General features: G+C 43.1%; 1 protein-coding gene across 1 annotated transcript in view; it reads right to left on the reverse strand.

Annotated features, from left to right (window-relative positions):
- Nucleotides 1-2,452: 2,452 nt before the first annotated feature.
- HDAC1 (histone deacetylase 1) overlaps nt 2,453-25,832 on the reverse strand; it is a 63,148-nt gene continuing 39,768 nt past the window's right edge. Inside the window, exons 12-14 of the mRNA XM_073615368.1 lie at nt 10,802-10,948; nt 4,567-4,615; nt 2,453-3,277 (exon numbers count right to left, since the gene is read on the reverse strand). Of these exons, the coding sequence (XP_073471469.1) occupies nt 3,250-3,277; nt 4,567-4,615; nt 10,802-10,948 (224 nt within the window). The 3' untranslated portion in view covers nt 2,453-3,249. The remainder of the gene's footprint in view (nt 3,278-4,566; nt 4,616-10,801; nt 10,949-25,832) is intronic.

Raw genomic sequence — 25,832 nt, forward strand, 5'->3', positions numbered from 1 at the left:
TATCTCAGGCTGTCGGAGAACTTGTCAGAAGTTAACAGAAGAAAGGAGCAGGAGAAAGCCACAGAACTTAGGGCTTTGAAGAGAGATAGGAAAACACTGCAGATATATGTGCCTAGCTCAAGTTTCACGAAATCTGGTTTACATCCACTTTAAGCCTAATGTATGAAAAAATATCTAACTGTAAAACTTTTTTTTCACCCTAGTGCCCAGTAAGCGACTCTAAGGCCCCTTTCACACAGGCAGACCTATCGGGTCTGCCTGTTGGACCACCCATTACCCTCTATGGAGTGGTGGATGTCAACCAACATGTGTCCGTTGAAAACCACTAACATCCATTCCTGTCCGCTAAAAACAGATGGCATCTGTCTGGCGGATCGGACAACAGTCAGATGGAAATGGATGGGTGGTCCGTTTCCATACGACAGCCTATAGAGGACAGTGGGCTGTGTTCATGTCCACTCCACTTATGCATCTGTGAAAACTTGTGTGTGCAATGACCAGTGAGAACCATCATACAAAACGACACCAAACGCTTTTACAGCTATTTCTAGGGGCATCTGACTTTTTCCCTGCTTCTAAATGCACCTCCATGCATACAGCCTTTTAGCAGCGTTTAGTTGCAGGAGCTTTTCGAGGCAGGATTAAAAAACCCACTGACAGCAAATCCAGGAGCAGCAGAGATTGGGCAGGAAAAACACTTGACGCTACTAAAAGCTGCTAAACTCACCTAAAAGCTAGTGCATTAATTATTTAAATGGCCAGAATAGATTTATTGCAGCCAATAAAATTAATTGGCTCCTGTAAAAGCTCCTAAAAGCTTTAAAAGGTGTAGACACTTTAATAAGCGTTAGGCATTTTTTCTGCAAAAACCCTGCTGGATTCTAGGAGTTTTTAAAAAACAAAAACAAAACAAAAAAACACACGTCCTGTGTGCATGAGGCCTTCTAAAAGACTGTAGAAAGAAAAAGACAGAAAAAAAAAAAAAAAAAAAAAAAAAAAAAAAAAAAAAACACACACTGTAAAATGCACCTTATCCCATCATTTTACAAGCATATTAAAAACATCCCATTCCAAATTTATTGGGCATCAATAAGGCCACCCCTCCTGCATTTTGCAGCTAACAGATTTGCTTTCCACAGGACAGTATTTGTGAGGTCAGGTATTGATGTTAGACTGCAAGACCTGTCTTGCAATTGGAATTCCAATTCATCCCAAAGGTGCTCATTATCACGAAGGTCAGCGCTGTTGAACAAGCTACTCAAATACCTCCACACCAAGCTTTAAAAACCATGTTTTTGTGGATCTGGCCGTGTACAAGGGCACAGTCAGGTTGAAATAGAAAAGGTCCTACACCAAACTTGCGCTGCAAAGTTGAAAGCACGCAAATGTGTTTGCTGCTGTAGCAATTAACAGTACTTTTAACTGGAAATACTGGAACTCAATTTGGAGGGGTAACCAAACTTTTGGCCATGTAATGTACGGAAGGTGTGCCCATGTTTGGCAATAGTGTCTATGGGAACCATTAATTGCAGAAGAATAAAAAAATTACCCACAGTAACTAGAAACTGTTTTGTACACAGCACTAGAAAATGGCAATACTGAATCTGGTTACCATGGGGGGCAACAATACTTTGCCCAGTGCAGTTGGTATAAAATCACTCAAAAACATAAAATTAACTTAAAAATATTAACAAAAAAAATGTAACGCTGTGCAATTTTTTTAGTAACAAGGACAGAGGAATACATTTTCAAAGATCAAAACTGCTGTTTTATCTAATGTGACTGCATAAACACTATTGCTGAACAAGCTTTTAAAGAAAAAAACAAAACAAAAAAACAAACAAAACAAACACAACCTTAGTAAACTGCAGATTTAAGTAACAAATGCATACAAGTACAGTGTACTTACCCACAACCTGTTGGCCGAGTTATACACAAATACATCACACACACTCTCAGAAAATGATTTTGGACATCCCTAAAAATTGCTAAAGCTGACATATGGCTCTTCAGGAGCTAACGGCACTGCAGACAGGGACAGCTTGACAGAGGACTCAGGTAAAGTGTTTAGGGATCGGGGTGGGGGAAACCGGTATTGTAAAAAGGTATTTTACCTTAATGCAGAGAATGCATTAAAGTGAGAGTAAACTCCCATGCATAGATTTTACCTATAGGGAAGCCTTACTGTAGGCTTCCCTATAGGTACTGTAAATATCTTATGATATTTACTGTACATGCAGCCAGTGATGTCCACGAACCCGGAAAGAACCGGGTGAAGATGGAAGCGCCTTCAGTTGTAACAGCACACCTCTGGAAGGCTTCGTTTTCAGGCAAGTTTCACATGTGCTAGTGTGATGTATACTAGCACATTGCCTTTCAGGTTATTAAAAAAAAAAAAAAAAGGCACCCACCACCAGTCTGGGCTGATTCAAAGAATGGACACACCACAATGTCTGGTATAATGTTTTATTACAAAGTTTCTCCACAATAGAACCATTAAAAAAAATCCCAATGACAAAAAAGGGACATATAAACCCAAAAGCATCTCTCTTCATATCCCCCCTCCCCACCCGTAACTCCCACAGTTAGGTTAAAAGTATAAACCCAAATAGCAACCCCTTTGAGGTAACAGCTGCAACGGCTTCCCCACTTCTAAAATTTCATAAAACATTATAATGGGTAGATTTAGCAGCATTATCCAAACAGGGAATCCCTGAAGAGTGTTGGGAAGTTGGGAGCCTGCATGTCCCTATCCCAGGAAGCTATGACTACCTCAGCTGGAAGACGCCTGGGCTCCCCTCTTTCACCAAACAGATCCTGGGAACAAGGATGTAGCAGCCTTCTTCAAGGCATAAAAAAAAAAAAAAAAAAAAAAAAAAAAAAAGAACAGACTGAACATGAGTAAGATCATACAAAGAATCTACTGTACCAGTGCTCCTTCACTGACAAAATGGTGTACAACAGGAAAAGGGTTCATGTAGGCTTCTTGCATTAAGAGGAAAGCTGAGTTTAAGAATAAACCACTGCCCAACTGACACAAGTGGGGCACAGAAGTTAATACCTAAACATACAAAGAAACAGGAAAAGAAGGCTCCTCTGGTCTAATCTTTCGCTCTCCATTCAATATAATAATAATTTAGCCTGGGTAGGTCATTCTATTTTATATAAGTATCACTGTACAAGGCATATATAAAATATATGACCATAAGGATCGATTGGTCTAGAGATGTCGTCCGAAACTCAAAAATGTCAGGCAGTTTTGGTCTCTTCTTTTACCCTGCAGGAGGTAGAGTTAAAAAAAAATAAAAAACCCATAATTAATGCAGTCAATGGCATGTACTACAACAGAATACAAGGTATGGAATCTCTCTAACACACATTTAACACGGACTTGAAGCTGAAATCTAAGTACATATAATGAAAATGCCAAATCACGTACTTGTATATTCATAAATAATAAAATACTTTTAAAATGTAGCTAGTGTAAGCACCTAAATGTAATTTGATGGAGGGGAACTAAACAGCAAGGGCTAGCATGTGAAGAACATGCCAAGAGGCATGAGCCAAAACGGTCTACTGCTGCTCCTTTATTGCCCAATCAGTACGCTGGGGTCGAGAAGTAACTGAGGGCAGGAAAACTGAGTAACTAAAGTAACTGAGTGTAGGTTTCTGGGAGGACTGTAAATCTCAGGACTGGCTGTATAAAATGACACATCTTTTAACAAGCAACATCAGCTCATACACACTCACTAACACACACACTTGTGTTTGTAGCGGTTTGCTGGGATGCGATAACCTCACTCGCACGCATGCATGTCACAGTAATAGCGCAGCACTCTCAATGGGCAGCGTACTCCAGCAAGCTGTCTAGTTAAAGCGCAGTGCACATGCCGAGAAAGTTCCCCCGGCGGATAAGGACCCCCCCTGTACTGCGCAGGCGCAGCACGAACGACTAGGAGCCGTCGAAAATAGCCGAAGCTGAAAAACTTCAATCAGCTGTACACGGCGACTGCGCCCTGGGTCCAGGTTCAAGCCCCACCATCCAAGTGGACCTAGAGGGAGAATAAAAAAAGTGGCGAGCGAAGCGAGGCCGTGCCCGAAGCGTGGCGAGCGAAGCGAGGCCGCGAGGGGCCCTCTTACAGGCGCCGTGTACAGATGATTTCTATTCTATTCGGCTATTTCCGCCGGCTCCTACTGCGCAAGCGCTGTGCCGTAGAGGGGGGTCCTTATCCGCCGAGGAGAACTTTCTCGGCAGAACACTGTCACTGATCTCTACATATGTGGACATTTCCTAAACGGTACATGTTTAGGAGATATTCATTGTACCTACAGGTAAACTTTATTATAGGCTTACCTGTAGCTACAGAAATAAAGAGGACTTTATTACCACTTTAAAAGCGCCATGCAATCTCCCTGCAGCTGCGTTTTAAAAAAGGTGCAGGAATCTTTTTCCTGCATGAAATGCAGGTGCAGCAACCAATTCAAATGAATGGGCTGCCATTCTCACGAAAACGTGGCTCTCAGAGATCCATAGCCCGGAGTTCTGCTTTAAAGTATGGTCCTTACCGTTTAACTTCTGGTTTCTCTTCTTTTAGCTTGTCATCCTCCTTGAGATCTGCAAAGTTTAAAATATATAAAATCAATTCACCTTTAAGAGACCCAAAAATGTCAAATGCAACACATTTTTCTCTACTAAACATCTATATGCAGATCCAGCATATAAAAAATGTAAGGGGGTCTGAATACTTTCTGTCCACACACACACATATATATATATTATTAGGGATGCAACTAACAATTATTATCATAATGGATTAGTTGGCCGATTATTGTGTCAATCGGTTAATAACCTTAAAAAAGTGTGGTGTATAATTTAGTTAATATGTAAAGTTTTAAAAAAAGGCAATTTATTCTTAAATCTCTATGCAGTGGTAAATATAAATAACCAACTATATGGTTAGGGAGCAAAATATCGAATCCACTCTGAGAATAACAGACAGAAGAGATATACTGTATATACTATTAGAGGGTGAATCTGGTAAATATCAGACTCAGAGATCAAATTTTTTTTATTAAAAAAAACAAAAAAAAAAAAAAACAATGTCTTCCTTCAAAAAAAAAGTAATTTTAAGAACGTTTGTTCGATTTTACAATCGTTAGTGGGGTCAAAACGATGTTCGTTTTCAACCACAGTGATGGGAAAATTTAGAAATAGAAAACTTCTTGGTCAAAGGAATTTTCAGACAGTGTATGCGGTTTTCGTTCAGAAATTACATTCGTTTTAAAAAAACAATGTTAAAAACAAGTGAAAATTTCAAACAACATTCTTTCATTCAGCGAATGTACAAAGATTTTTCGTCTGAATATTCTCGTCTGAAAATAGATCCGTGTGGCCAGCATTAGGCTCGGTAGACACTTATGCAGTTTGCTTTTACATTTAGTAACATTAAACATTTTTAACCCCATTTAGTAAATGGGGTTAAAAAAACGAAAATTAGCCCTTTATAGTACAAAAAAAAAGCAGATAATCACTACTGTGAGGGGTTAATTATTTTACTGCAGACCTATGAAAGTAATATTTACAGTAGCGATTTGCTCTTTTTGTACTCTAAAGGGTTAATTTTAGTTTTTTTAACCCCATTATGTTACTGGGCGATTAAATGTCATAATCGATTAGTTGTTTCAGCCATATTATATACACACACACACACACACACACACACATACATATATACACATACATATATACACATACATACATACACACACACACACACACACACACACTGGGGACGGAAAGTATTCAGACCCCGTTAAATTTTTCACTGTTATATTGCAGCCATTTGCTAAAATCATTTAAGTTAATTTTTTTCCTCATTAAATGTACACACAGCACCCCATATTGACAGAAAAACACAGTTGACAATTTGCAGATTTATTAAAAAATAAAAACTGAAATATCACATGGTCCTAAGTATTCAGTAGAAGCACCCTTTTGATCTAATACAGCCATGAGTCTTTTTGGGAGAGATGCAACAAGTTTTTGACACCTGGATTTGGGGATCCTCTGCCATTCCTCCTTGCAGATCCTCTCCAGTTCTGTCAGGTTGGATGGTAAACGTTGGTGGACAGCCATTTTTAGGTCTCTCCAGAGATGCTCAATTGGGTTTAAGTCAGGGCTCTGGCTGGGCCATTCAAGAACAGTCACAGAGTTGTTGTGAAGCCACTCCATTATTTTAGCTGTGTGCTTAGGGTCATTGTCTTGTTGGAAGATAAACCTTCGGCCCAGTCTGAGGTCCTGGGCACTCTGGAGAAGGTTTTCGTTCAGGATATCCCTGTACTTGGCCGCATTCATCTTTCCCTCGATTGCAACCAGTTGTCCTGTCCCTGCAGCTGAAAAACACCCCCACAGCATGATGCTGCCACCACCATGCTTCACTGTTGGGACTGTATTGGACAGGTGATTAGCAGTGCCTGGTTTTCTCCACACATACCGCTTAGAATTAAGGCCAAAAAAATCTATCTTGGTCTCATCAGACCAAAGAATCTTATTTCTCACCATCTTGGAGTCCTTCAGGTGTTTAACAAACTCCATGCGGGCTTTCATGTGTCTTGCACTGAGGAGAGGCTTCCATCGGGCCACTCTGCCATAAAGCCCCGACTGGTGGAGGGCTGCAGTAAAGGTTGACTTTCTACAACTTTCTACCATCTCCCAACTGCATCTCTGGAGCTCAGCCACAGTGATCTTTGGGTTCTTCTTTACCTCTTTCACCAAGGCTCTTCTCCCCAGATAGTTCAGTTTGGCCGGACGGGCAGCTCTTGGAAGGGTTCTGGTCGTCCCAAACGTATTCCATTTAAGGATTATGGAGGCCACTGTGCTCTTAGGAACCTTAAGTGCAGCAGAAATTTTTTTGTAACCTTGGCCAGATCTGTGCCTTGCCACAATTCTGTCTCTGAGCTCTTCAGGCAGTTCCTTTGACCTCATGATTCTCATTTGCTCTGACATGCACTGTGAGCTGTAAGGTCTTATATAGACAGGTGTGTGGCTTTCCTAATCAAGTCCAATCAGTATAATCAAACACAGCTGGACTCAAATGAAGGTGTGGATGATCAGAAGAAATGGACAGCACCTGACTTAAATATGAGTGTCACAGCAAAGGGTCTGAATACTTAGGACCATGTGATATTTCAGTTTAATAAATCTGCAAAAATGTCAACAATTCTGCGTTTTTCTGTCAATGTGTGTGTGTGTGTGTGTGTGTGTGTGTGTGTGTGTGTGTATATGTATATATATATATATATATATATATATATATATATATATATATATATATTTTTTTTTTTTAAATGCACCCATTTTGCAGGAAAAAAAAAAAAGTATTTTATGTAGGAGCCTGTAAAGAAGGGATATTCAATTAGCAGACCTCCAGCTGTTGAAGAACTACAAGTCCCATGAGGCTTAGCAAGACTGACAGTCACAAGCATGACGCCCAGAAGCAGAGGCATGATGGGACTTATAGTTTTGCAACAGCTGGAGGTCCGCAAATTGAACACAAAAGCATATGGCAGAAAACCACGATTACATGTAATGGTATTCCTGAGAATCTTTCAGACAGCTACATGAGAGATGATTGGCTCTGCCTTCAACAGGAAACAAAAACCAGAAAGAAAATTAAAAAGCCCCCCTACATCCTCGACATCCTCAGTTGTAAGTAAAAAACTTCCACTGATTTACAGGAGGGGCATTTCTAGGTAAAAATGCAATAATTTCAAACACCAAAACACTTTAAACCAAAACATCTGGGTAGGAATATGTACGCTGACCTTGAAGATTCTCAGAAATACCATTACCAGTAAGTGTAACCTTGGTTTTCCTCTTCCAGGACAGCTACTTGAGAGGATAAACAAGTAAAGATACCTTTTGGAAGGGGGGGTGCAAATGCCTGCACCACCTTCCTTCCAAAGGACAAGTCCTGATTGGACATTTGCAAATAGCATTTCCAAAAGCATGGCTTGAGGACCATATTTCGGCATTAGAGGTTTATTACCCCAAAGCACCTGCCCTCTTTGCTCCTGATGAGGCCATTAACCTTGAGGAGTGCAATCCAATTCTAGCAGGTAGCAACGGTTTAAAAATGATGAATGTTGAATATCTCCAATCTATCAGGCTATGGTACTCTAGGAGGCACTGAGCCCTAGAGAGGACCACTAAATACAACTATCTTTGTCAATCTAATTACCAGAAAGCAAAAAAGGGCCACCACCTGTACATTAATGGTACTGGGCAACAAACCACTTAACTTCTTCCTGGAGTTAATCTAGACCTGTAGGCATTGAATAGGACTGCATGCCATTTTTTTATTTTTGCAAAAATAAAAAAAATCTGTTCCATACTTTACAGCCAAGGAGAAGCCCCTTTCTAAACATCCTCTTTTCCCTAGAATCCTCCTCTCGGCTTCCAGGCCATCAGGCAGAAGGGCCAAGAATCGAGATGGAACACCGGGTCCCTGTGATAATAAATCAGGACAACTGTTGAGTCAACTGAAAACCAACTGCCACACACTTCAGAGTGGAGACCCAGCTCTTATTTTTTGGACCCATGGGGCTATGAAAAGGAGTTCTTCTTGGTCCTGGATGATCTTTCCGATCACTAGGGGTAGCAAAGATACTGAGGGAAAGCATAGTCCATCCTGAACCTCCTCTTAAAAGGCATTAAATATTTACCTACCAGCCTTTCATCGGTCTAAGATGTACAATGATAATATAGATTATTGGTATAATTTGTAGGTCTGTACAGACAGTCTACAGTTGACTACATCTTTGCATTCCAGTGCCAGATGTTTCTGTTTCTTTGAAACATAAAGCAAGCCACATGGCACTGCACAGGTAATGCATGACCTTTGTTTATAGGCTAAAAGCCAACACCTCCTGTGAAGAAGCTACAAATCCCACAATCCCTAGGACTTCCAGTCTAGATTAGGTGCAGGTGAAAGCAACTAACAGTTTACCATGCTGGAAGAGATATATTTGTTTCATAAAATATTTGTGATGCAGAGAAATGGCAAGGCATGCATGACCCAAAAGAAGAAGTTGCTTGTCCCTCTTGTGAAACAGGGAAGGTGGGTCCATTTATGTTCATAGGTAGATCATTTAGCCATGACAGGGCAAACTGTAGCTACCACATCTGAATTCACCATTACAAGGTAAGGCAAACAACGGAAAGTTTACAAACCAAGTACATCATCTCCCCCACAAATGGCCATTAAAAAAAAAAAAAAAAAAAAAAAACAAACAACACTATACAAATGGCAGATTCTAATCTGGTTATAAGCATTTCTTAAAAAAAAAATCTTTCTATAATAAAATCAGAAAGCTTAAAGCGGTTCCTTCTGTGTGCAGCAGCCCCCCCCTAATACTTACCTGAGCCCCATCTCGATACAGCAATGTTGCACAAGAGACTTGGCCGTCTGGGACTCTCCCTTCTGATTGGCTGAGACACACAGTGGGCGTCATTGGCTCCCGCTGCTGTCAAAGTCGGTAAACCAATGAGAAAAGATAGAGGGGGCAGGGCCGAGACACAGCTCGGTGTCTGAATGGACACACAGGAGCAGCGGCTTGGCTTCCCCTATAGCAATCTGCTTGCTGTGGGGGCACTCCCCAGGAGTGCCGATAAGGGGAGGATTCGGGATGCTTTATGCAAAACCACTGGACAGAGCAGGTATGACATGTTTGTAATTTTTAAAGACTGTAATATCACTTTAAATTTTACAACCTCCACATTAACAGGCTAGACTACCTTAAAAATAAAGAGTGGAAAACCATGCCATTTGGGCTTACCTTAGGAAGTACAGCTCTGAAAGTAGAGGTGGACCCCAAACTAGTCTGCCCAGGAGGCACCTCCCCCATTCTCTTACACTAATGGCACTCATTTTTTTTGGGGGGGGGGGGGGGGGGGGAATAGGAGGTGGAGAGATGGAGCGGGAACCTAGTTTTGACAGTTTTTTGTATGGTGGATGGGATATTCACAGAGTCTGCTCTCAGCACCCACTTCACCCCACAACCCCTTTTTATATTAGTATCCTCAGTTTCCCTTCACATCACAGCCCCCCATTACATTAATGTAATCAGGGCTGCACCGTAAAGAGGACACCAACGTAGGGGAGGGCTGTGATGTAAACGGGACTGCATAATGTAAAAGGGGGCTGCGATGTAAAAGCCTGCACTGTTATATACAGGAGACTACAATGATTATAGTGCCCCTTTACAGTGCAGTCCTAAAAAGATTACTGTGTCCCTAGCAATCACAGCCTCCTCCATTATAGTGCTCCTGCAGTCTGCCTGCCCTTTCCCCATTCTAATATCTGCCTCCCCTGCTTATAACACATACCTTTGGCAGGGCAGAGGCTGTGCTCAGTCCATGTGTCCTCTGCCAGCTCCCCTGGCTGATGAGGTCATCCCATCAGCAGGGCAGGGGGTGGAAGGAGATCTCCATTTCAAGCTGCAGCTCCTCCCGCCCCCTGCCGATAGGAGGACATTGTCTGCTGGGCAGCAGTGGAGCCGGGAGAGGACACTCAGGCATGGGCGCACAGTAGGTGGTGAGCAGCGACCGCGGTCTGCGATAGCCCTCTGTGGACCGCAGCTCACCTTCTGCTGTGCAGCCCAGTCATTAGCGGGTTGCGAACCGTCATTGGTCCGTGGGTTGGGGACCCCTGGTGTAAGAAGAAACCCTCTGATATTTGAATTTGTTTTTGATTTTCTTCTACTAGTGAGAGGAAAAAAATAATTTGGTGAGGTTCCTTACCTTTCTTCTCTTCGCCATCTTTTTCATCCTCTGTTTTGGCACGCTTTACTTTCTTGAAATTGGCAAGATTCCTACGTCCTCCCTCACCCTCATCCTCTGAATCTGAAAATTCCTCATCACATGCAATTCTCTTATCTGAGGATCGAACTGGAATAATGAGAAAGAACAATTGTCAAGAGTGCACAATGACTTAAACTGAAACCTTCAGCCATCTTCAACATTTTAAAGTACAAGTCCTGCCTAATCCTCGTTTGTGCACTTTTTTTGAATAAATTACTCTTTGTTACTACAGGCTTTAACTGACTTCAGGTGGTCATAGATGGATCAAAATTTAACAGTTTTGATCCACCTATGGCAGTTTCCGTTCAAGAACAGTCGCTCTAAGGCAGGGGTCTCAAACTCAAATTGCCTGAGGGCCACATGGCAAGTTTTCATATTCCATGGGGGCCGCATGCAAACTTTTAAAAACTTCAAAAACAATAAACTATACCAGCAAATGCATTATTAACCCCCCAGCACTGGTGTCAGCAAACGCATTGTTAACCCCCAGCACTGGTGTCAGCAAACGCAGTATTAACCCCCACCACTGGTGTCAGCAAACGCATTATTAACCCCCAGCACTGGTGTCAGCAAACGCATTATTAACCCCCAGCACTGGTGTCAGCAAGCGCATTATTATCCCCCAGCACTGGTGTCAGCAAGCGCATTATTAACCCCCAGCACTGGTGTCAGCAAGCGCATTATTAACCCCCAGCACTGGTGTCAGCAAGCGCATTATTAACCCCCAGCATTACCCCCCACACTGCACAAATTCCTCCACCCCATAACCCCCCCCCCCCCCCCACACTGCACAAATTTCTACCCCAGTCACCCCACTAAGGACTTTGCCTCAGTGTGATGGCTCACTCACCTCTCCTGGCAGTCAGGATCAGCTGCCTCCCGAGTCCTCTCCTCCTGGCTTCCACACAGGCCTAGTGACAGGGGACCCAGAGAACATAATCTCCCGCCCTGAGGTGGCAGCAGGACCCTGGATCGGGGCTCTGGTCGATAGTCAGTGCCTAGGTGAGCAGGGCGAATCAATGAGCAGATCCTTCCTCCACTCTGTGCTCTCTGGGCTGCAGCAGCGTGCAGCGGAGAGGACAGAGGAGATGGAGGTGTAAAGCTCTTCAGCGCCTCCCCCTCTGCGGTGCCTGGGTGCAGTGCAAAAAGACGTCCTGGATCAGCCCTGCCTGCGGGCCATTTTTAACCGGTCCGCAAATGGCCTGCGGGCTTGTACTTTGAGACCCCTTGCTCTAAGGACTGGCTGCTGTCGAATGGGCTTGTTGGAAAATTTTGCTTTGATCACCAGTGCAGCCATTTGGTGAGGATTCCACCATCCAACTCGACTGAATGGTGGGATTTGCTCAGTTTTGTTCGATCAATCCACTGGCTGATCATAAAAACATCACAACATGTGTATGCCAGCCTAAAGTCTGCCAAATAACTATACCTTTAAAAACATCCACTGAAGTGTTCCCACTGGAAAAACAGACACTAGTTGGGCAAGTCTAAGACCATCAGTCAGGCTTACAAAGTGAAACTAAAATTAGAGAGAACATTAAAAGCTAATCTCCGGGTATGATCTTTATTACAAACTTACATTGAATTCAGCTTGGACTAATGTAAGTACGCATATTTCATACCTGAGGGACTGCTGGGGAAGCTGACAATCACTGTAGTAGTCAGTGGTACTAAAATAGCTGCAATCTTCCAGGTCATGCGTGCACCAGCTTCTTCTCTGCACATTAACCACAGAAGATTGCTCTCTGTTCTCTATTTTTTTAATGAATACATGGCAATCTGATTGTGATGTCACCATCCCTCCACTCTACCTTGTTCACTAGGGTGAGAAAAGGTCATAATTGTGCTAGTTCTGCTTCAGTGTCAAGTCACTGGCTGGGGGCAGATCCATGACAACCTGGGATAAGAGGAAGTGGGTTGAATGATGCTGGCTGAACTCAGAAGACTAAAAGAAATCTAGTGGTGAAAAAAAAAGTACAGCAGGGCAAATCTTGGTTGAAGGATTGTAGTTTTTTTTTTTTTTACTGAAAATCTACTTTAAAAAGTTTATCACCTGTCACACAAATCAAACAGGATTTTTTGTACACTAGGAATGAAAATAAAAATAAAATTAAAAATAGTGTAGGCGAGTGCAGGATAACCTGTCCTACAAGCAGTAGGATTCAGTTTTTTTTTTCAGTATTACCAAGAGCATGATCTTAAAACACATTGGGTCCCACAATGTATTCCGACTCGAGAAAAGCATTTTTTGGTGAATACAAAAATTCCCGATTTCTTTCTAGTTTGAGGGACACAAAAAGCCTTCACCATCAGGGTGTCCAAAAAGCAGTCCAATTGAAGGAAAACTGCTAACAGACCCAACTTGAACAAGGACTAGGGACTGCCTGCAGCTCATGGGCCACCTGAAGGATCAATGCACAAAGCTGGCACCGGATGACGCCAAACCTCCCAGCTGTTAAGAGGAATATGACATAACCAGAAGGTGAAAAACGTGGGACATTTGCCCAGTGCCTGAAGACTAAAAAGAATGGGTCACATAACCAGCAAGTTTTGGCATGAGAGGGAAAAACCATCTTAAAACATAAGCGTAAAAAAGTTGATCAACCCGATTCAACAAGAAAGGGGGGGGGGGGAGACACCACACTCCTCACAGGAAAAGGGGAAAAGGCAAACCTGAACAGATAGAAGAGCTCTCCTCTAGGAACTAGGACCAAGTAGAGGAATCAGTGATGTCCTAGCAGGAGGACATAGCCACTTGGTATTTTTACATGCCAAGGGGATGACCTATTAGGCAAGACCTCAAGGATGACTTGGGTCAGAAGAACCTCCAAGGAGTGGAACTGATCCAAGATTGTATCCCATAGAGTTAGACACCATACACACACTATTAGATTTTCTGCAGATTTTTGTCTTTAGATTTACCAAAATCGTGTAGTGTAGGGGCCTGCCTGATTGCATACAAATTTAAACTCTTAAAGTGGAGTTCCACCCACTTTTACAACTCTTCAGCATCCCTCACTAAACTGTGCACTGCAAACGAATTGGATATTTTTAAATTTTTTTTCTCAGCACCTACTGTATATCTGCTGTATTCATTTTTCACTTCCTCCTCCCTAGCCATGGCTCATCGCATCATTTCCTGTTTGCAATGCCTTCTGGGAAGGGGCGGCAACTTCCTCTGACACTGCCGTTGCTATGGAACCCTGACCTGAAACCTATTATACTGCTTGTGCTGCACTGAGCATGTGCGAGATCTGCAAGGATGAGATCCAGGAAGAAATACAGTCTGGCTTCAAGATGCCCACACTTAAGATGGCCACGAGCTGCTGTAAGTTTATAAAATAACAAACTGCTACTATAAACGAACAAAACAGACCTTAGTTTACAGACTAACTTTACTAGAATACATTAAGCTTGTGTATTATATGGGTATTTTTATTTAAAATTTATAATTTTGGCCGGAACACCACTTTAAGGTTTGACCTCATTATATGGTTTTGGTAAAACAGCGTAATGGGACAATCAGTAGGGACCACTACATGTTCATCAATGAGAAATAGAGACGACTTGGCTCAGTTAATCCTGAAGCCAGGGAAGACCCCAAATTCCTGAATCAACCCAAAGGCCGCTGAAAGCTAGGGACCCGGATCCTGAAAATTGTACAGTAGCATGTCATCTGCATACAATGACACGCATTCCTCCAGCTGCCCCAACCAGAGAAGGATCACTAGACCTCAACTGAGTCAAAAGCCTTCTCCGGGTCTAAGGAAGCCACCACCCTTGTCCCAGAATCCAAATGCTCTCTAGCAAACCTCAGATGGGCCCGGACATGTACTGGCTTAAGCAGGGGGACATGTCTGGCACTGTAGGATCTGAGTCCCTGGCGGCTTAGTGTGTTACTGAGGGTAGCCTTTGTTACGTTGGTCCCAGCTTTCTGCAGGTTATTCACTAGGTCCCCCGCTGTGGTTCTGGGATTTTTGCTCACTGTTCTTGTGATCATTTTGACCCCACGGGGTAAGATCTTGCGTGGAGCCCCAGATTGAGGGAGATTATCAGTGGTCTTGTATGTCTTCCATTTTCTAATTATTGCTCCCACAGTTGATTTCTTCACACCAAGCTGCTTGCCTATTGCAGATTCAGTCTTCCCAGCCTGGTGCAGGTCTACAATTTTGTTTCTGGTGTCCTTCGACAGCTCTTTGGTCTTCACCATAGTGGAGTTTGGAGTGTGACTGTTTGAGGTTGCGGACAGGTGTCATTTATACTGATAACAAGTTTGAACAGGTGTCATTAATACAGGTAATGAGTGGAGGACAGAGGAGCCTCTTAAAGAAGAAGATACAGGTTTGTGAGAGCCAGAAATCTTGCTTGTTTGTAGGGGACCAAATACTTATTTTCCACCATAATTTGCAAATAAATTCTTTCAAAAATCAGACAATGTGATTGTCTGGATTTGTTTCCACTTTTGTCTCTCATAGTTGAGGTATACCTATGATGAAAATTACAGGCCTCTCTCATCTTTTTAAGTGGGAGAACTTGCACAATTGGTGGCTGACTAAATACTTTTTTGCCCCATTGTGTATAAATATTATATATATATATATATATATATATATATATATATATATATATATACACACACACACACACACACACACACACACACACATATATATACACACACACATATATATACACACACACACACACACGTTTAGTGGTCCAATCAGTCAGGAGGGCACATGGAAGCTAGCTGGTTACAGGAGGAATATGTGAAGATTAAATGTACTCAGGCTATTAGTACCTTTTTGGGTTGAGAATGAGAAAGTGTGTTCACCCCTCCTTCAGTAGCAGGCTTTCAAAGCCACTTAAGAGGGTTTTCATGATGGAAGTGAGTGGGTTCAAGAAGCAGCTCGCCTCTGAGTTGAAGAAGGCAGCAGAGGTGTCGTTAGCTAAGGCAGAATATGTTAGGACCCCGGTTAGGGAGGGATTACTGGATTTGAGGGGGGGGGGGGGGGGGGGGCGAGGCAATACCGCGCCCCCCTGACTGATTGGACCACTAAACTGGTGTGTGTGTGTGTGTATGTGTATGTGTATGTGTATGTGTATGTGTATGTGTATGTGTATGTATATATATATATATATATATATATATATATATATATATATATATATATATATATATATATATATATATATATATACACACACACACACACATACATATACACACACACACACACCAGTTTAGTGGTCCAATCAGTCAGGAGGGCGCGGTATTGCCTCGCCCCCCCCCCCCCCCTCAAATCCAGTAATCCCTCCCTAACCGGGGTCCTAACATATTCTGCCTGCGCTAACGACACCTCTGCTGCCTTCTTCAACTCAGAGGCGAGCTGCTTCTTGAACCCACTCACTTCCATCATGAAAACCCTCTTAAGTGGCTTTGAAAGCCTGCTACTGAAGGAGGGGTGAACACACTTTCTCATTCTCAACCCAAAAAGGTACTAATAGCCTGAGTACATTTAATCTTCACATATTCCTCCTGTAACCAGCTAGCTTCCATGTGCCAGTAGCGATCCCAGGTTAGGGGGGCAGCTAGTTTAGTCCGCTTAGAAACTTGATGCACAACAGCAGAGGAAAGATCTGAGAGAAAATAGATTAGGAAAAGGAGGTGCCTTGGAAGGGTTAACAGCTGAGAATTCAGCAACTTCCTGACCAAAGGAAAGGGACAAGAGAACAACAAAGCTGTAGACTCCCCTAACACAGAATCATCCTGGGATTGAACCGCCTGCCAGTGATGAAAGGCTTTCTAGTGCCGCTATAACATGATACAAGATCCAGCTGAAATGTTGGGAGATGTTTTGAACACCTTGTCAAATAGGGTCCACTTTGATTTTTTTTTTTTTTCACCACCACAGATCATCCGAGTGTCCCACAATGTGAGCACCATAACACAACACTAGGGTAACACTGGGAAAGCGCATCGGAGAAGACTCAAGGTACAAGGGTGAGGCACCCCAGGAAGACAGTGATCAGCGAGTATGCATCCTGTCAGACTACAAGATTCAGAGGGTGTCTGGTAGATCTGATGGATACCATACAAAAACAGCTGAACTTACTTGTCCCAAATGAGACACATTCCAAGTGAGAACTGAGGTCAGGTTGAAATTCAGCTCCTAAGACCAAACTGGTACAGGAGCTAGGACAAGGATCATTGGGTCCAGGAGACCAAAACTGGGTTGAGTTAGATCTGCTAGTCTTTTGAAGTGGCACAGTAAGGTGGAATGTTAGGAGCTGAAAGGGCACCCTTCTGCCCCAAAAGGTCTGAAGGGCAGACTACCCAAAACACACACACCCCCCATTTAGAAAAGTTGAGGCAATCCATGCCAACTAAGGCTTTCCTGAGGGTTTAGCAGTCTTACTCCAAACTTTGCGAGTGGTTGGAGAGCCAAGCTTTGAAGACCAGTGCATGCCAACACTTAATGTAGGGGAAAAAGGGAGGGAAAGTGAGACCTAGCCAACCACTCTATAGGCTTCTTCTGCTAAGGCATGTGAACAAACTGCCCTCCAGTGACATCTTCCATTGAAGACAGGTCATGCGCTCCTTGGGTGAAGTATCCACATTACAATCAACAATAGTGCTCTGCGCATTTGTATAAACAACAGAACCCTACGGGAGACAAGCCAAGATGCCTACAGCAGGCCATCACAGCTGAAGTATAAAGCTTCAAACATCTGCTCTACATGCTGAATCAGGGAAGCATCCACTGATGTGTTGTTGAGATCCCCTTTGAGGCTATTCTGCCATGGTATGACAAATTAAGATCACAGCCAGAATAGGGTGAAGGGCAGGGCCCAACAGCAAGAACTGGGTTTTAAAGAGGGATTTTAACCGTCAGTCAGTAGATTTATTGAATGTGAGGAAGTCATCTACTGGCTTAGTCATTTACCTGTCAAGGTGAGTCACTACCAGATCCACAGAGGGTGCAGCCTAGCATTTAACAAATCCAGTTAACTCTCAGGAGCTGTTTAGGACCCCATCAGGGTACTTTGAATTCCCATTGCTAAATACCTTGAAGAGCGAGCGCAATAGGAAAGTCTTTGCAGCTCTAGGAGCTGTGAAAGACCCAGAAATAGAGAGCAGTCTGATCCTCTAAATGCAGAGTAGTATGCGCTGCATCAATAAGAGCTAAAAATGGTCTATTAAAAATCTGGAGCAATGGCAAAAGACCGATTAGTCAATCTCCTCACAGAAAATAAAGTAACCCAGAATAAAAGTCAGAAATGGTCACTGCAACCAAAGGTTATGCTGCCTCTAAGGCTGAAGACAGATCAACACCACTCTGTGGTGGAAGACATAGGAGCACGCCTAGGGCCTCTGCCGTCAGCACCAGTGAGGAACTGGACAAATGTGGCTATAAATCTGGTCAATAGGTTAGGAGACTCTGTCTCATCTCGCGGACTCCAATGATGAGGTAGACCCTATAATTCATAGGATAACATGATTTCAACCTTCAATACCTTTGGAAGGTGCAGAGAAAAGGTCACTGAAAATGTAATGGGGCGTGCAAATTGGTATCCACTGCTGCAGCAAGAAGTACTGGTAAGGCAAATAAAGCTCAGGGTATAAGACAAGGCTTAAGGTGCTTAAAACAACTAGACAGCTGGCAGCCGATGGAAGTCAGATAGAGATAACCAAAGTCTATGCAGAATGGCAGTACGTTTGGAAAACGTGCAGAAAAAAAAAAAAAAAAAAAACACCCACCACTGCAACCAGCAAATGACATTAACGCTCAGTCCATTATCATAAACCCTTTCTGTAGTATAGATGGCAAAGAATGGAAATTTAAAAAAAAAGGTGCCTCACGGTCAAAATGAGAGTTCCTGGTGCTCAGCCTGGTTGGCCTACTCACAGAGCGAGGCTTCAGAGACCGGGCAAGTGCTGAGGGAATGCCAATGGCGCTGGAAAGCCCTCCACAGCCAACTTGATGCTAGAAAGGTCTGGAAAGCACCTTATGTGGAACCCAGTGCCCTGAGGTTACTTCAGGCTAGCTCCGCCACGTACAGTCCAGCAGGTTCTCTTCATGAAAATTCAAACACAAAGCTGAGGATATGATGTAACAGGTAGGTGCAATTGTAAGGACCAGCTTTAGAAGTGTTGTAGAGAAGACTTGACTGAAGAACAAAAATAAAAAATGGGAAAAAATAAAAAAAATGCCAAGTTAGATTTTTTTTCTAAAAGAGCCGAAAAAGGATTTCCATCCTCCTAGGACACTAGTAAAAATTGAGGCGTTCTGGTTGTAGAAGGGGTTATTCCTGGGCTGACAGAAGAAAAAGAAAAAGAAGAAAAAGAAGAAAGTTTTGCAAAGGCCATTTGGAACCACACCTACCCTGTTTCCCGAAAATAAGACCTAGCGTGATTGTCGGTGATGGCTGCAATATAAGCCCTACCCCCAAATAAGCCCTACCCTGAAAATAAGACCTACAAGGACTTTAACTAGGGCTTATTTGGGGCGTAGGGCTTATATTGCAGCCATCACCGACAATCACGCTAGGTCTTATTTTCGGGGAAACAGGGTATATTGAAGTGTGCTGTTGGGAAAATGTGTCACTACTGATTTTATTGCCACCACTATTTCTTGCAAGTGAACATTATTCACACCCATTTCCAGGGAGTTTAGCACTCGCTCTCTGCAGGAAACCCTCAAAAGCAATAGCCAGACCATATTGTCTCTTAAGGTCACTTCTTTCCAGCATTCGCTGATGGGCATAACCATTATTTATGTGGCTCTGCAAGCAAAAAGTTTTTTAAAACGCATTCTCTGCATCAAAGAAAAACAAAACACACTTTTAACAGCAGCTCCCCCTAGAGCTGAAGACTCATTGAGTATAAGTAGGAGTCCAAGGAGGTAATTTAAAGCAGTAAAATTACACACACACATTGTGTGTGTGTGTGTGTGTGTGTGTGTGTGTGTGTGTGTGTGTGTGTGTGTGTGTGTGTGTGTGTGTGTGTGTGTGTTTTACTGCTTTAAAATTACCTCCTTGGACTCCTACTTATACTCAATGAGTCTTCAACTGATCAATATGAATCTCTGCTACAGGAAATTTCAGGCTGTTTACTATAATAATGATGATAGTTGGAGATGTGATAGGCTTTCCTGAAGAGATGAGTTTTCAGGGATCGCCTGAAGGTGGCAAGAGTAGAGGATAGCCGGACCGGTGGAGGTAGCGAGTTCCAGAGGCTGGGAGAGGCTCTGGAGAAATCCTGGAGACGAGCATGGAGGAGGAGATGAGAGAGCTTGAGAGTAGGAGGTCTTGATGAGAGCGGAGAGGACGATTTGGGTGATATTTGGAGACAAGGTTGGTGATGTAGCTCAGGGCAGAGTTGTGAATGGCTTTGTATGTTGTGGTTAGTATTTTGAATGTAATTTGCTGGGTGATTGGGAGCCAGTGTAGGGATTGGAGGAGAGGGTTGGCAGACGCTGAGCGGTTGGGTAAGGTGGATAAGTCTGGCAGCAGCATTCATGAGACTGAGGGGATAGCCTATGGAGAGGCAGGCCAATGAGAAGGGAGTTGCAATAGTCAAGGCGAGAAAGAGCAAGGGAGTGAATGAGGAGCTTGGTGGTTTCATTTGTTAAAAAGGGCAAATTTTAGAGATGTTACGGAGGTGAATTCTACAAACTTTTGGACAACGATTGGACTTGGGGCTGCAATGACAAGTCAGAGTCTAGGATTACACCTACTACCCTGGCGTGAGGGACTAATAGTTGCATTGTTGATTTTGATGGAAAAGTCAGGGAGAGGGGCACGAGGGGGGGGGGATATTATTAGCTCAGTTTTAGAGAGATTTAGTTTAAGGAAGTGGTGCGACATCCATGCTGATATACAAGTTAGTAATGCAAGAGGAGACTGAAGGAGTGAGGTGAGGAGTAGACAGATGATTTGGGTGTCAGCGTATAAGTGGTATTGGAAGCCGTGGGCGGTTATCAAGTGACCAAGGGAGGAGGTGTAGATAGAGAAGAGAAGGGGTCCAAGAACAGAGCCTTGGGGGACCCCCACAGAAAGGGGCAATGGAGAGGAGGAGACAGAGGTGTAGCTGACACTGAAGGAGCGCTGTGATAAGTAGGCAGAGAACCAGGATAGAGCAGAATCTCTGAGGCCAAGGGAATGTAGTTTATTGAGAAGGAGCGGGTGGTCAACAGTATCAAAAGCTGCAAAGGAGGTCAAGTAGAAGGAGTATGGAGTACTGGCTGTTGGTTTTAGCAGTTAGCAAGTCGTTAGTGAGTTTTAGTAAGGCAGTTTCCATGGAGTGCTGCATGTGAAAGCCAGACTAAGGGGTCAAAAAGGTTATTTTCACTGAGGTAAGAGCTAAGACGGTTGTAGACTAAGGGTTCTAGAAGTTTAGAGGTGAATGGGGGCAATGAGATGGGTCTTAAGTTCAGGTTGGTGGGGTCCAGTGAGGGCTTTTTAAGTACGAGAGTGAACTGCGCATGTTTTAGAGGGGAGGGGAAGGTGCCACTAGAGAGGGAGAGATTGAGGATGTAAGTGAGGGAGCATAGGATAGAGGAAGAGTGTGACCGTAGTAGTTGTGGGGGAACAGGATCCAAGGGACAATTGGTTAGGTGGGCACCTGAGAAAAGTTTTGTAACCTCTTCAGTAGTAGCCAATTCAAAAGAGGAGAGAGTGTTGAAAGTGCCATTAAGCAAGGTATGTTGGGTGGGGAAAATGTGGAGATGTCCTCACGAATTGCATCAATCTTGTCTTTGAAGTGATTGGCAATCTCTTGGGCAGTGAGTGAAGTTAGTAGGTAGAGGGGGTGGGGGACGAAGCAGAGAGTTAAAGGTTGAGAAGAGACGACGGGGACTGGAAGACAAAGTAGGCTTGCTTGGCAGCATGGAGGCAGTAAATTGTATTTTAGAAGGGCAGATTTATATAGAGTGAAATCTTGCAGGCATTTGGTTTTACGCCACAGTCGTTCAAGAGCGCGACAATGTCTCTTGAGATTTCTAGTGTTGTCAGTTTGCCAGGGTTGTAACGGTCGGGGCCCGATTCTGCGTGTAGTTAGAGGAGCAAGTGCATCTAGTGATGAGAGTGAACTGTTGTAGACAGAGGTGGCCAGGTCAGGGGAGAGATTATGTCATATAGGTGGTCAGTAGCAGAATAGAGAAGAGAAGGGTTAAGTGGCGAAGGTTTCTACAAGTAACTGTTTGCTGCTTGGAGGGATGGGTGGGTGGTTGGAGGCAAGGATACAGTGAAACTAATGAGGTTGTGAACAGAGAGAGGAAAAGGGGTATTTGTGAGGTTGCCAGGGTTGCAGAGATGGGAGAATACAAGGTCAAGGGTATTACCATTGGAGTGAGTGGAAGTATGTGTCCATTGGGTTAGGTCAAAAGATGAGGTTAAGTCGAGAAGTTTAGCTGTAGTTGGGCTGTTAACATTGACAGGAAGTGGAATTCTTGGATAGTGTTTTTTTTCACTGTACTGCTAGGAAAACTTGACAAAGATTACAAGTAGAAAGTCTTCATTAAAGCTCTACAGGTTAGAGCACTGCATTTATGACTCCTATTTACACGCACTGGCCACTTTATTTTAGTTACACCTTGCTAGTACCGGGTTGGACCCCCTTTTGCCTTCAGAACTGCCTTAATTCTTCGTGGCATAGATTTAACGAGGGGTTGGAAACATTACTCAGAATTTGATCAATATTGACATGATAGCATCACGCAATTGCTGTAGATTTGTCTGCTGCACATGCATGATGCGAATCACCTGTTCCATCACATCCCAAAGGATGGTGACTGTGGAGGACCACTGGAGTACAGCGAACTCATTGTTATGTTTAAGAAACCAGTTTAAGATGATTTGAGCTTTGTGACATGGTGCATTATCCTGCTGGAAGTAGCCATCAGAAGATGGGTACACTAGTCATAAAAAGGAGAGACATGGTCAGCAACAATACCTAAACGATGTTCAATTGGTACTAAGGGGCCCAATGTGTGCCAAGAAAATATCCCCCACACCATTACACCACCACCACCAGCCTGAACGTTGATACAAGGCAGGATGGATCCATGCTTTCATGTGGTTTATGCCAAATTCTGACCCTACCATCTGAATGTCGCAGTCGAAATTTTTTCCAATCTATTGTCCAAATCTGGTGAACTTATGTGAACCGTAGCCTCAGTTTCTTGTTCTTAGCTGACAGGAGTGGCACCCAGTGTGGTCTTCTGCTGCTGTAGCCCATCTGCTTCAAGGTTCAATGTGTTGTGCTTATCAGAGATGGTATTCTGCATTACCTTGGTTGTAACAAGTGGTTATGCGAGTTACTGTTGCCTTGCTACCATCTAGAACCAGTCTGCTCATTCTCCTCTGACATAAACCAAGCATTTTCGTCCACACAACCGCCGCTCACTGGATATTTTCTTTTTCTGACCGTTCTCTGTAAACCCTAGAGATGGTTGTGCATGAAAATCCCAGTAGATCCCTTTTTGATGGGGACATCAATTTGTGCCCATAACACTGCCTCCAAGGCTGGCTCGCTATATGGCTGAAAAGCTCCCACTAATTGCAAGGACGATGAGGGAATACAGGCGGATGATGACTTTGGAGTCGTACAAGTGTGAATAGAGCCTGAAGTATTTAAGATGGCTGACAGAACTTCGGAGAAGTGCATGGTATGAGCATAAAGCTCCAAAAGGCCTCCATTCCCCCTCCTCCCTAGCTAAACAGTCCCATAAATAGCAAACCCCAGATAAACGTATTCCTCTCTCTGCAGCTTAGAATACATCTAAGATGAAGCACTTGTCAAGATTAACAGTCAACCTTACTGCTGTACTGCACATGCATGCACAGTATCCAGCCATATATAAAATGGGACAACCCAGTTCTATGTAGGCCTGCAGGAAAACTCTCTCTCTATTAGACTATACTCCAAGGCAGGGAGGTAAGCATGCAGTAAAACACCCACTTCACATCTTTATTACAACATGCACGGCTTAGCACCTGTATAAGCCACGGGGATGGAGAAGGGGCAAGTCTTATGTCTGTTCCAGTGTCTGCTATTTATATGGCTACTTTGTAGAAAAGAGGGGGGGGGGGGGGGTTTGGGGTGTTAAAGGAGATATTTGCTCCAAGAACAAGCAGTTATAAAAAAAAAAAAAATAATAATAAAATTTTCATCTTTTATGAAATAAGCTGGCTGCATTTTAGTGTACCTTTTTATCTGAACTCAGGTATAAAAATAGCAGATCAGCTCAGCTAACCAGTCATGTCACACTGCAACCTACTACCTTCTCTGCAAGGTCTCGATAGGCCAACCTGGTCAGTACAACACTGGAACAGATGATCAACAGCATAAAAGCAGTTTAAAAATTAAGCAGACAGAAAACAAAATGCAATTTTGAGTCCTTCATTTACAAGAAACAAATTTTGTGTTCACCTTTGGATCGATAGACCTAATTACTTTTTCATCTAACTGATCTCTGGAGATAAAGCAATCAGTTCAGCTGGAATTTTCATCCGCTTTTTAAAAAAAATGTAAAAATTATTTTATCATGCCTATATTTAAGGTAAACACAAGATTGTGCATAAAACGGACAAATGTGTACTTGCATAGGTGAAAGGGCAGAAGTATAACACGCACATTCATTTTAAGAGGGAAGTTTCAGGAAAAAACTTAAATTTTAAATAAGGAACTTTGAAGCAAAATAAGGGTCAGTGCCCATCTGCAGCCTCACCATTGCCATCAACGCAGCCTGATTAATGCCCACCTGCAGCCTCACAAATGCCATCAATGCAGCCTTATTAGTCTACATCAATGCAGCCTCACCATTGCCATCAATGCAGCAGCCTCGCCATTGCCATCTATTGACTTCCTATTACAGAGGCCGCCAAGTAAACAGGAGATTCTCACTGTATGTAATCTGACAGCACTCGTCCCGCCCCTGTTGTCTCCGAGGCAGCTGAAATTGAAGTATTGGCGTATAACACGCACCCGCTATTTGCACCCGATTTTCATGGTGAAAAAGTGAGTGTTATACGCCAATAAATACAGTATTTGGAAAGCCTGCATTTTTCACTTCTATTTCTAAATACTCTAGGTAGAGATGTATGCAAGTGTCTATTCTATAGAATGAAGGTTGTGTTATGACTTTTCAGAAGATCCCTTTTCACTAACAAAGCAAACAGAATATTGGCATGCATTAAAAAGGGGATTAATTCCAGAGATAAAACTATAATTCTCCCGCTCTACAAGACTCCTAGAGTATGCTGTCCAATTCTGGGCACCGGTCCTCAGGAAGGATGTACTGGATGTACTGGAAATGGAGCAAGTACAAAGAAGAGCAACAAAGCTAATAAAGTGTCTGGAGGATATTAGTTATGAGGAAAGGTTGTGAGCACTGAACTTATTCTCTCTGGAGAAGAGACCCTTGAGAGGGGATATGATTTCAAATTGCAAATGCCATACTGGTGACCCCACAATAGAGATAAAACTTTATTGCGGAAAGGAGTTTAACAAGACACGTGGCTACTCATTAAAATTAGAAGAAAAGAGGTTTAACCTTAAACTACATAGAGGGTTCTTTACTGTAAGAGTGGCAAGGATGTGGAATTCCCTTCCACAGGCGGTGGTCTCAGCGGGGGGTATCGATAGTTTCAAGAAACTATTAGATAAGCACCTGAACGACCACAACATACAGGGATATACAACGTAATACTGACAAGATAAATCACACACATGGGTTGGACTTGATGAAGTCTTGTCTTTTTTCAATCTCACCTACTATAACTATCTTTTGATCCATGAGCTTGCTCGGTCAGGAATGTTAGAGGACTGCTCATTTGTATAACAGTTCAGCCAACCAAGCTCTCGCACACATATCTATAGGCTGCCTTAATCCTTCAGAAGAAAGCACATGCAAAAATCACTATATCTAAATTTATAAATTAGAATTCATGTACAGTGCTCACCAAG

Source organism: Aquarana catesbeiana, linkage group LG02, assembly GCF_042186555.1.
Source record: "Aquarana catesbeiana isolate 2022-GZ linkage group LG02, ASM4218655v1, whole genome shotgun sequence".
Classification (NCBI taxonomy): domain Eukaryota; kingdom Metazoa; phylum Chordata; class Amphibia; order Anura; family Ranidae; genus Aquarana; species Aquarana catesbeiana.